A 12,500-nucleotide genomic window follows, 5' to 3' on the forward strand; every position below is an offset into this window, starting at 1 on the left:
TGACAGAATGAAGGGAGGAGAGAGTTAGAGAGGAAGGAGATAAGGAGAGAGTAATGACAGAATGAAGGGCAGGATTAGAAGGGAGGAGAGAGATAGAGAGGAAGGAGATAAGGAGAGAGTAATGACAGGAGGAAGAGAGGAGAGAGATAGAGAGGAAGAAGATAAGGAGAGAGTAATGACAGAATGAAGGGAGGAGAGAGTTAGAGAGGAAGGAGATAAGGAGAGAGTAATGACAGAATGAAGGGAGGAGAGAGTTAGAGAGGAAGGAGATAAGGAGAGAGTAATGACAGAATGAAGGGAGGAGAGAGTTAGAGAGGAGTGTGAGAGGAGAGAGTAATGACAGAATGAAGGGCAGGATTAGAAGGGAGGAGAGAGATAGAGAGGAAGGAGATAAGGAGAGAGTAATGACAGGAGGAAGAGAGGAGAGAGATAGAGAGGAAGAAGATAAGGAGAGAGTAATGACAGAATGAAGGGCAGGATTAGAAGGGAGGAGAGAGATAGAGAGGAAGGAGATAAGGAGAGAGTAATGACAGGAGGATGGGAGGAGAGAGTTAGAGAGGAAGAAGATAAGGAGAGAGTAATGACAGGAGGATGGGAGGAGAGAGTTAGAGAGGAAGGAGATAAGGAGAGAGAGTAATGACAGGAGGATGGGAGGAGAGAGTTAGAGAGGAAGGAGATAAGGAGAGAGTAATGACAGGAGGATGGGAGGAGAGAGTTAGAGAGGAAGGAGATAAGGAGAGAGAGTAATGACAGGAGGATGGGAGGAGAGAGTTAGAGAGGAAGGAGATAAGGAGAGAGAGTAATGACAGGAGGATGGGAGTGATCAGAAGAGAGGAGAGAGATAGAGAGGAAGGAGATAAGGAGAAATTAATGACAGGAGGAAGGGAGGAGAGAGATAGAGAGGAAGGAGATAAGGAGAGAGTAATGACAGGAGGAAGAGAGGAGAGAGATAGAGAGGAAGAAGATAAGGAGAGAGTAATGACAGAATGAAGGGCAGGATTAGAAGGGAGGAGAGAGATAGGAAGAGAGTAATGAAGAGGATGGGAGGAGAGAGTTAGAGAGGAAGGAGATAAGGAGAGAGTAATGACAGGAGGATGGGAGGAGAGAGTTAGAGAGGAAGAAGATAAGGAGAGAGTAATGACAGGAGGATGGGAGGAGAGAGTTAGAGAGGAAGAAGATAAGGAGAGAGTAATGACAGGAGGATGGGAGGAGAGAGTTAGAGAGGAAGAAGATAAGGAGAGAGTAATGACAGGAGGATGGGAGGAGAGAGTTAGAGAGGAAGGAGATAAGGAGAGAGTAATGACAGGAGGATGGGAGGAGAGAGTTAGAGAGGAAGGAGATAAGGAGAGAGTAATGACAGGAGGATGGGAGGAGAGAGTTAGAGGAAGAGAAGGAGATAATGACAGGAGATGGGAGAGTAATGACAGGAGGAGATGGGAGAGTAATGACAGGAGGATGGGAGAGAGTTAGAGAGGAAGGAGATAAGAGAGAGAGTAATGACAGGAGGACAGGAGGATGAGGATGGGAGGAGAGAGTTAGAGAGGAAGGAGATAAGGAGAGAGAGTAATGACAGGAGGATGGAGAGAGAGAGAGATAAGGAGAGAGGAAGGAGATAAGAGAGAGAGAGTAATGACAGGAGGATGGGAGGGATAAGGAAGAGTAATGACAGGAGGATGGGAGAGAGAGTTAGAAGGAAGGAGATAAGGAGAGAGTAATGACAAGAGGAAGGGAGGAGAGAGATAGAGAGGAAGGAGATAAGGAAAGAGAGTAATAACAGGAGGATGGGAGGAGAGAGATAGAGAGGAAGGAGATAAGGAGAGAGTAATGACAGGAGGATGGGAGGAGAGAGATAGAGAGGAAGGAGATAAGGAGAGAGTAATGACAGGAGGATGGGAGGAGAGAGATAGAGAGGAAGGAGATAAGGAGAGAGTAATGACAGGAGGATGGGAGGAGAGAGATAGAGAGGAAGGAGATAAGGAGAGAGAGTAATGACAGGAGGATGGGAGGGATCAGAAGAGAGGAGAGAGATAGAGAGGAAGGAGATAAGGAGAGAGTAATGACAAGAGGAAGGGAGGAGAGAGATAGAGAGGAAGGAGATAAGGAAAGAGAGTAATAACAGGAGGATGGGAGGAGAGAGATAGAGAGGAAGGAGATAAGGAGAGAGTAATGACAGGAGGATGGGAGGAGAGAGTTAGAGAGGAAGGAGATAAGGAGAGAGAGTAATGACAGGAGGATGGGAGGGATCAGAAGAGAGGAGAGAGATAGAGAGGAAGGAGATAAGGAGAGAGTAATGACAAGAGGAAGGGAGGAGAGAGATAGAGAGGAAGGAGATAAGGAAAGAGAGTAATAACAGGAGGATGGGAGGAGAGAGATAGAGAGGAAGGAGATAAGGAGAGAGTAATGACAGGAGGAAGGGAGGAGAGAGATAGAGAGGAAGGAGACAAGGAGAGAGTCATGTGACAGTTTCTCACCAACACAAATTCTTCCGTCGGCGCTGAGTTCGTAGCCATCGCGACACACACACACGAAGGAGCCCAGGGTGTTAATACAGTTCCCGTTCCTACACAGCCCTCTCTGGCTCGAACACTCATCCGTATCTGGTAACACAGGCGGAAAGATAAACACACTGCCTAGGTCTTTAGCTCAGTGGGCTACACGGTCCTGTGGCGTACAGAAGACCTGGCTTCAAAACAAAGTTAGTCACACACACACACCTACCTATGCAGTCATTGTTGTGTGAGAGCTGAAAGCCTGGATAACACAGGCAGTTATAGGATCCCACTGTGTTCTTACAGGTCCCGTTTCCACATGGCTGTCTCTCACACTCATCCACATCTACAACAACAGGAGAACATCCTTACAACATCAGCACAACATTATCACAACCTACTGGCAACCACTCTCACACTCATCCACAACAACAGGAGAACATCCTTACAACACCAGCACAACATTATCACAACCTACTGGCAACCACTCTCTCACCAGGTCCAGTGACAACAAGGACTACTTGACTGAGTACTTATTACAAACTATCCACTAGTGGAGGCCAATGAGTTATGATTGAACTGCATGTTACTTTGGAGAGAGGAGTAAGATCACATGTGAAAAAGAGCCCTTGTGATAATTAGATTCAGCTCGATGGACCATGAAAAATAACTACAGCACTATTCACTAATATGACTCATTGAAGATTAGAGGTTGTTGTTGTTGTTGTTGTTGTACTCACCTATACACATGGCCAGGTCTGATGTAGCCTTGAAACCATTGGGGCAGATACAGCGATAGCTTCCCAACGTATCAATACACTGGCCTGGGCTACACACTCCTGGGTTCTCCACACACTCATTGCGATCTGTAGAGAGAGAGAGGGAGCAAGAGAGAGAGAGAGAGAGAGAGGTAGAGAGTGAGAGAGAGAGAGAGGGAGCGAGAGAGAGAGAGGGAGAGGGAGTGAGAGAGGGAGAGAGGGAGAGAGAGAAAGAGGGAGCATGAGAGAGAGAGAGGTAGAGAGAGAGAGGTAGAGAGAGAGCGAGAACAAAAAGATAGCGAGGGTCAGAAGATGTGGAACACACACTGCAACGCAGGACTAACCCCCACAGTGAGACTGGGACAGACCACAGGACTAACCCCCACAGTGAGACTGGGACAGACCACAGGACTAACCCCCACAGTGAGACTGGGACAGACCACAGGACTAACCTCCACAGTGAGACTGGGACAGACCACAGGACTAACCCCCACAGTGAGACTGGGACAGACTACAGGACTAACCCCCACAGTGAGACTGGGACAGACCACAGAGACTAACCCCCACAGTGAGACTGGGACAGACTACAGGACTAACCCCCACAGTGAGACTGGGACAGACCACAGGACTAACCCCCACAGTGAGACTGGGACAGACCACAGTGGACTGGGACAGACCACAGGACTAACCCCCACAGTGAGACTGGGACAGACTACAGGACTAACCCCACAGTGAGACTGGGACAGACTACAGGACTAACCCCCACAGTGAGACTGGGACAGACAGACCACAGTGAGACTGGGACAACAGGACTAACCCCACAGTGAGACCCACAGTGAGACTGGGACAGACCACAGAGACTAACCCCCACAGTGAGACTGGGACAGACTACAGGACTAACCTCCACAGTGAGACTGGGACAGACCACAGGACTAACCTCCACAGTGAGACTGGGACAGACCACAGGACTAACCTCCACAGTGAGACTGGGACAGACCACAGGACTAACCCCCACAGTGAGACTGGGACAGGGTCTAATTAAGGCCACTCAGTGTACACTCTGTTACTGTAGTTACTGTGGTCTAAAGTGTTCACTCTGTTACTGTAGTTACTGTGGTCTACAGTGTACACTCTGTTACTGTAGTTACTGTGGTCTACAGTGTACACTCTGTTACTGTAGTTACTGTGGTCTACAGTGTATACTATGTTACTGTAGTTACTGTGGTCTACAGTGTACACTCTTTACTGTAGTTACTGTGGTCTACAGTGTACACTCTGTTACTGTAGTTACTGTGGTCTACAGTGTATACTCTGTTACCTTAGTTACTGTGGTCTACAGTGTATACTCTGTTACTGTAGTTACTGTGGTCTACAGTGTACACTCTGTTACTGTGGTAGTTACTGTGGTCTACAGTGTACACTCTGTTACTGTAGTTACTGTGGTCTACACACTGTGTTACTGTAGTTACTGTGGTCTACAATGTATACTCTGTTACTGTAGTTACTGTGGTCTACAGTGTACACTGTGTTACTGTAGTTACTGTGGTCTACAGTGTACACTGTGTTACTGTAGTTACTGTGGTCTACAGTGTACACTGTGTTACTGTAGTTACTGTGGTCTACAGTGTACACTCTGTTACTGTAGTTACTGTGGTCTACAGTGTACACTGTGTTACTGTAGTTACTGTGGTCTACAATGTGTACTCTGTTACTGTAGTTACTGTGGTCTACAGTGTACACTGTGTTACTGTAGTTACTGTGGTCTACAGTGTATACTCTGTTACTGTAGTTACTGTGGTCTACAGTGTACACTGTGTTACTGTAGTTACTGTGGTCTACAGTGTACACTGTGTTACTGTAGGTTACTGTGGTCTACAGTGTACACTGTGTTACTGTAGTTACTGTGGTCTACAGTGTACACTGTGTTACTGTAGTTACTGTGGTCCACACCTCCACTGTGTTTCGTTACACATAAAAGCAGGAAGAACAACAGGATGCTGCTATTGAAAAGGCTGGGTCCATATTACAGGCGTACATTCCTTTCTCACACAGCTACTCTTGAGGGACGTGCTGCTCTCGAGGCTTTCCTCTCATCATAATCCCGGGTGTTTAGCAGGGAGAGCAGGGGGGGAACTACAGGCCAGTAAAGCCCAGAGGAGCTCCTCTAGGAGGGGTAAGATATGCAGCACAGCCCCCTGGTCCCTGACACATGCCTCACATACTCACTAACTAACGACTAACCAGGACAGCATGTCTAACACATTCTTCTACTTGTCCAACACACACATTATTCTGTTCTTCTATCCCTCCCCGTCTGTCTGTTGGTCTGTCTGTTGGTCTGTCTGTCTCTATGGTGCCAGTCTGTTTGTTATTTAGACTAGAACTCCTTTGTCTTTGTCATGTCATTGAACAAAAATGCTTGGTATGACAAAATAATTGTATTTGGCATGGCAACGACAGAAATATACTGACACCAGGAATAGGGGATCTATTTAGAAAAGATTCATTTTTCTGCTCCCTTTCTTCTCCTCCCTGACACTCAGCCTATCCTCCCCCATCTTTACCCAGACACTATCCTCCCCCATCCTTACCCAGACACTATCCTCCCCCATCCTTACCCAGACACTATCCTCCCCCATCCTTACCCAGACACTATCCTCCCCCATCCTTACCCAGACACTATCCTCCCCCATCCTTACCCAGACACTATCCTCCCCATCCTTACCCAGACACTATCCTCCCCATCCTTACCCAGACACACTATCCAGGACACATATCCCCCCATCCTTACCCAGACACTATCCTCTATCCCTCCCCCCATCCTTACCCAGACACTCCTCCCCATCCTACCCCCCATCCTTACCCAGACACTATCCTCCCCCATCCCCCATCCTTACAGACACTATCCTCCCCCATCCTTCAGACACTATCCTCCCCCCTATCCTCCCCATCCTTACCCAGACAATATCCCCCATCCTTACCCCTCCATCCTCACCCCAGACCCTCCTCCATCCTCCCCATCATTACCCCCCTATCCTCCCCCATCCTTACCCCCTCCATCCTCCCCCCTCCCTCCTCCATCCTGCCCCATCCTCCCTCCTCCATCCTCCCACATCCTTACCCCTCCCTCCTCAATCCTCCCCCATCCTTACCCCTCCCTCCTCCTCCCCCATCCTTACCCCTCCATCCTCCCCTCCCTCCTCCCATCCTCCCCCATCCTACCCCCCCTCCCTCCTCCCCCATCCTCCCCCCTCCCATCCTCCCCCATCCTTACCCAGACACCATCCTCCCCCATCCCTCCTCCCATCCTCCCCATCCCCCCATCCCCCCATCCCCCTCCCTCCCTCCCCCCATCCTCACCCCTCCCTCCTCCTCCCCCATCCCCCCCTCCCTCCTCCCCCATCCTTACCCCCCCTCCTCCCCCCCATCCTCACCCCTCCCTCCTCCCCCATCCTTACCCCTCCCTCCTCCCCCATCCTACCCCTCCCCCTCCCCCCATCCCACCCCTCCCTCCTCCCCCATCCTCCTCCCCCTCCCTCCCCCTCCCCCATCCCTCCTCCCCCCTCCCTCCTCCCCCCATCCTTACCCCTCCCTCCTCCCCCATCCTCCCCCTCCCTCCTCCCCCATCCTCCCCCTCCCCCCTCCCCCCCCCTCCCTCCTCCCCCCTCCCCTCCTCCCTCCCCCCATCCTCACCCCTCCCTCCTCCCCCATCCTCACCCCTCCCTCCTCCCCCCCTCCCTCCCCCCTCCCTCCTCCCCCATCCTCCCCCCTCCCTCCCCCCCCATCCTCCTCCCCCTCCCTCCTCCTCCCCCCATCCTCCCCCTCCCTCCCCCCCCATCCTCACCCCTCCTCCCCCTCCTCCCCCCATCCTCACCCCTCCCTCCTCCCCCATCCTCACCCCTCCCTCCTCCCCCATCCTTACCCAGACACTGTCCAGTGGGGGTGAAGCGGTATCCAGGTTTACATTCACAGCGGTAGCTACCAGGCATGTTGAGACAGCCTGCATTCTGCTGGCACACTGGCCCATTCTGACACTCATCAATGTCTAGGAGGGAAGAGAGAGAGAGAGAGAGAGAGGGGGACAGAGAGAGAGAGAGAGAGAGAGAGGGACAGAGAGAGAGGGAGAGAGAAAGAGAGGGACAGAGAGAGAGAGGGACAGAGAGCGAGGGACAGAGAGAGAGAGGGAGAGAGGGACAGAGAGAGAGAGAGAGGGACAGAGAGAGAGAGTGACAGAGAGAGGGACAGAGAGAGAGAGAGGGACAGAGAGAGAGAGAGAGGGACAGAGAGAGAGAGAGAGAGGGACAGAGAGAGAGAGTGACAGAGAGAGAGGGACAGAGAGAGAGAGGGACAGAGAGAGAGTGACAGAGAGAGAGAGACAGAGAGAGAGAGGGACAGAGAGAGAGAGGGACAGAGAGAGAGAGTGACAGAGAGAGAGGGACAGAGAGAGAGAGGGACAGAGAGCGAGGGAGAGAGAAAGAGAGAGAGAGGGACAGAGAGAGGGACAGAGAGAGAGAGACAGAGAGAGGGACAGAGAGAGAGACAGAGAGAGAGAGTGACAGAGAGAGAGGGACAGAGAGAGGGACAGAGAGAGGGACAGAGAGAGGGACAGAGAGAGGGACAGAGAGAGGGACAGAGAGAGGGACAGAGAGAGGGACAGAGAGAGAGACAGAGAGAGAGAGGGACAGAGAGAGGGACAGAGAGAGAGAGAGAAAGACAATGTATTAATTACTCGTAGATATTTCACTAAAGCAAATAGACCCTGAGACCTGCCATACATGTGCACCTGTATAAAATCCTATCCGGCTTGGAGGCCCATGACAAGGTGACATGGACTCAGAGGGTTTTATTCAGCAACACCATGCAGTCAAAGAAATTCAAAAATATATAAGGCTGCCATTCAATCCACTTTTAAAAGTAATTTATGCTTGAGCCAACCTGCCCAGTGTTTACTATGAATGCGCCTCGGATTGAATCCGGGCCAAAGACTCTAAAGGGGAGTAGTTGTATGTTCTATGAGCACACAGCATGAAGCCCATGGGGCACGCCTTACCTTCACAGATGAGCAGCTTGTCATTGTAGAGGAAGCCCATTGGACACTCACACCTGAAGCTGCCAATCATGTTGATACACACGCCGTTCTCACACACACCTGGGATTTCCCTGCACTCATCAATGTCTGGAACACACACACACACACACACACACACACACACACACACACACACACACACACACACACACACACACACACACACACACACACACACACACACACACACAAACAGATACACAGAATCACTTTTTAAAATGTTTTTATTAGTCCTGTGAAGCTGTATACTGGATTTTATTCCAATAGTGTCCTTCCACTGGAAGTGGTGTAACTTACCGATGACCTGTCCTGTGTAGATATCAATGTAGTATCCTGGTCTCTCACTTCCACACAGAATGGCAAACTCATCTAGGGACAGACAGATGGCAGATTTGAGTGTGTGTGTGTGCGTTCTGTGCGTAGTGTATATGTGTGTGTGTGTGTACTCACTGGTGCTGGGTACAGGACACTGTTCACAGGGTCTGTTCCAGGCCCGTCCAATGTTGTAGGAGCAGCAGCACATCTTCTTGGTCATGTTGAAGGTCAACTCTCCGTCACACGTCCCGTTGTCAGAGTAGAAGTTCCTGTAGCAGAAACTCTTCCTCATGTCTACAGGAGGGAGGGGACAAACAGTCATTAGTCACATGGTGTTGTAGAGAATAGATCTAACACATAACACGTCCCGTTGTCAGAGTAGAAGTTCCTGTAGCAGAAACTCTTCCTCATGTCTACAGGAGGGAGGGGACAAACAGTCATTAGTCACATGGTGTTGTAGAGAATAGATCCAACACATAACACGTCCCGTTGTCAGAGTAGAAGTTCCTGTAGCAGAAACTCTTCCTCATGTCTACAGGAGGGAGGGGACAAACAGTCATTAGTCACATGGTGTTGTAGAGAATAGATCCAACACATAACACGTCCCGTTGTCAGAGTAGAAGTTCCTGTAGCAGAAACTCTTCCTCATGTCTACAGGAGGGAGGGGACAAACAGTCATTAGTCACATGGTGTTGTAGAGAATAGATCCAACACATAACACGTCGGCAGTGTAAATTCAGTCTGTTCTGAATTGACGTACCTGTATAGATAAAGGTTACATACAGAAAATCAAATAACTACAATTATTCAGTCTGTTTCTGTTGTAGTCAGAAACCAACTGTATTCAGACCACACACACTGGTTATTGTTTCAGAGTGAGTAGTACAGTGTATTGTACTGTACTTACCCATACAGTTGTTTCCACCATTGACCTGCATGTAGTCCACGGGGCAGATACAGGTGTAGTTTCCTATGGTGTTGTAACACTGGCCTGGTCCACAGATACCTGGACGCTCACACTCATTAACATCTACAGAGAGACAGAGAGAGACAGCGAGACAGAGAGACAGAGAGAGAGAGAGGAAACAGTCTTGTTAAACACAGCTATATGATGTTTATCTTTATCTTTCATTCAATATGCACGCAACATTATGAATGTATAATAGAGCCAAGGTGAGGTAGATGTTGGTAGTCTACTCTGGGAGTTAGAGGGCTGCCAGTCAGAGCTGAGGTGGGGGTTGGTAGTCTACTCTGGGAGTTAGAGGGCTGCCAGTCAGAGCTGAGGTGGGGGTTGGTAGCTACTCTGGGAGTTAGAGGTCTACCAGTCAGAGCTGAGGTGGGGTTGGTAGTCTACTCTGGGAGTTAGAGGGCTGCCAGTCAGAGCTGAGGTGGGGGTTGGTAGTCTACTCTGGGAGTTAGAGGGCTGCCAGTCAGAGCTGAGGTGGGGGTTGGTAGTCTACTCTGGGAGTTAGAGGGCTGCCAGTCAGAGCTGAGGTGGGGGTTGGTAGTCTACTCTGGGAGTTAGAGGGCTGCCAGTCAGAGCTGAGGTGGGGGTTGGTAGTCTACTCTGGGAGTTAGAGGGCTGCCAGTCAGAGCTGAGGTGGGGGTTGGTAGTCTACTCTGGGAGTTAGAGGTCTACCAGTCAGAGCTGAGGTGGGGGTTGGTAGTCTACTCTGGGAGTTAGAGGTGGGGGTTGGTAGTCTACTCTGGGAGTCTACCAGTCAGAGCTGAGGTGGGGGGGTTACTCTGGGAGTTAGGTCTACAGTCAGAGCTGAGGTGGGGGGAGTCTACTCTGGGAGAGGGCTGCCAGTCAGAGCTGAGGTGGGGGTTGGTGGTCTACTCTGGGAGTTAGAGGGCTACCAGTCAGAGCTAAGGTGGGGGGGGGTTAGAGGTCTACCAGTCAGAGCTGAGGTGGGGGTTGGTAGTCTACTCTGGGAGTTAGAGGGCTACCAGTCAGAGCTGAAGGTGGTAGTCTACTCTGGGGTTAGAGGTCTACCAGTCAGAGCTGAGGTGAGGGGGGTTGGTAGTCTACTCTGGGAGTTAGAGGGCTGCCAGTCAGAGCTGAGGTGGGGGTTGGTAGTCTACTCTGGGAGTTAGAGGGCTGCCAGTCAGAGCTGAGGTGGGGGTTGGTAGTCTACTCTGGGAGTTAGAGGTCTACCAGTCAGAGCTGAGGTGGGGGTTGGTAGTCTACTCTGGGAGTTAGAGGGCTGCCAGTCAGAGCTGAGGTGGGGGTTGGTAGTCTACTCTGGGAGTTAGACTCTGGGAGTTAGAAGGCTGCCAGTCAGAGCTGAGGTGGGGGTTGGTAGTCTACTCTGGGAGTTAGAGGGCTGACAGTCAGAGCTGAGGTGGGGGTTGGTAGTCTACTCTGGGAGTTAGAGGGCTGACAGTCAGAGCTGAGGTGGGGGTTGGTAGTCTACTCTGGGAGTTAGAGGGCTGTCCGGCCATAGTCATTAGTAGCCTTCAGACTGTCGACTGCATCACTGTACTAGAACCATGTAGCCTGCCAGGCAGAGAGCACAGAGTGTACAGAGAACAGGCTGATATGAAGACACACATCACAGCTTTGTTCCCCTGGTCTGGACAACAAACACTCTCCAATTAAACAGCTATTAGACACAGGCTTTTTCCTATCTCTCCTTGTCTTCCCATACACAAACACACTCTCTCAATCCAATTCAATTCAAGGGGCTTTATTAGCATGGGAAACATGTGTTAACATTGCCAAAGCAAGTGAAGTAGATCATATACAAAAGTGAAATAAACATTAACAATTAACAGTAAACATCACACATACAGAAGTTTCAAAACAATAAAGACATTACAAATGTCATATTACGTATATATACAAATGGTTAAGGGTACACAAGGGAAAATAAATAAGCATAAATATGGGTTGTATTTACAATGGTGTTTGTTCTTCACTGGTTGCCCTTTTCTCGTGGCAACAGGTCACAAATCTTGTTGCTGTGATGGCACAATGTGGAATTTCACCCAGTAGATATGGGAGTTTATCAAAATTTGGTTTGTTTTCAAATTCTTTGTGGATCTGTGTAATCTGAGGGAAATATGTGTCTCTAATATGGTCATACATTGGGCAGGAGGTTTGGAAGTGCAGCTCAGTTTCCACCTCATTTTGTGAGTAGTGTGCACATAGCCTGTCTTCTCTTGACAGCCAGGTCTGCCTACGGTGGCCTTTCTCAATAGCAAGGCTATGCTCACTGAGTCTGTACATAGTCAAAGCTTTCCGTAAGTTTGGGTCAGTCACAGCTCTGACTTACAGCCCTCTAACTCCCAGAGTAGACTACCAAGCCCCACCTCAGCTCTGACTGGTAGACCTCTAATTCTGCTCTGCATACATTATTTGTGTTCTACGTTGTACACGTTGGATATTTTTGCAGAATTCTGCGTGCAGAGTCTCAATTTGGTGTTTGTCCCATTTTGTGAAGTCTTGGTTGGTGAGCGGACCCCAGACCTCACAACCATAAAGGGCAATGGGCTCTATGACTGATTCAAGCATTTTTAGCCAGATCCTAATTGGTATGTTGAATTTTATGTTCCTTTTGATGGCATAGAAGGCCCTTCTTGCCTTGTCTCTCAGATCGTTCACAGCTTTGTGGAAGTTACCTGTGGTGCTGATGTTTAGGCCAAGGTTTGTATAGTTTTTTTGTGTGCTCTAGGGCAACAGTGTCTAGATGGAATTTGTATTTGTGGTCCTGGCGACTGGACCTTTTTTGGAACACCATTATTTTGGTCTTACTGAGATTTACTGTCAGGGCCCAGGTCTGGCAGAATCTGTGCAGAATATCTAGGTGCTGCTGTAGGCCCTCCTTGGTTGGTGACAGAAGCACC

At 49.7% G+C, this 12,500-nt stretch overlaps 1 protein-coding gene across 1 annotated transcript in view; it reads right to left on the minus strand.

Moving 5' to 3' along the window:
* LOC112240592 (fibrillin-1-like) overlaps window positions 1-12,500 on the minus strand; it is a gene marked incomplete at its 5' end in the record, with an annotated part of 109,543 nt that overhangs the window by 27,652 nt on the left and 69,391 nt on the right. The window contains 8 exon segments of the mRNA XM_042314308.1: window positions 2,472-2,597; window positions 2,719-2,835; window positions 3,230-3,355; window positions 7,170-7,292; window positions 8,298-8,423; window positions 8,634-8,705; window positions 8,787-8,945; window positions 9,559-9,681. Of these exon segments, the coding sequence (XP_042170242.1) occupies window positions 2,472-2,597; window positions 2,719-2,835; window positions 3,230-3,355; window positions 7,170-7,292; window positions 8,298-8,423; window positions 8,634-8,705; window positions 8,787-8,945; window positions 9,559-9,681 (972 nt within the window).

The sequence above is a fragment of the Oncorhynchus tshawytscha genome, unplaced genomic scaffold, assembly GCF_018296145.1.
Source record: "Oncorhynchus tshawytscha isolate Ot180627B unplaced genomic scaffold, Otsh_v2.0 Un_contig_5576_pilon_pilon, whole genome shotgun sequence".
NCBI lineage: Eukaryota > Metazoa > Chordata > Actinopteri > Salmoniformes > Salmonidae > Oncorhynchus > Oncorhynchus tshawytscha.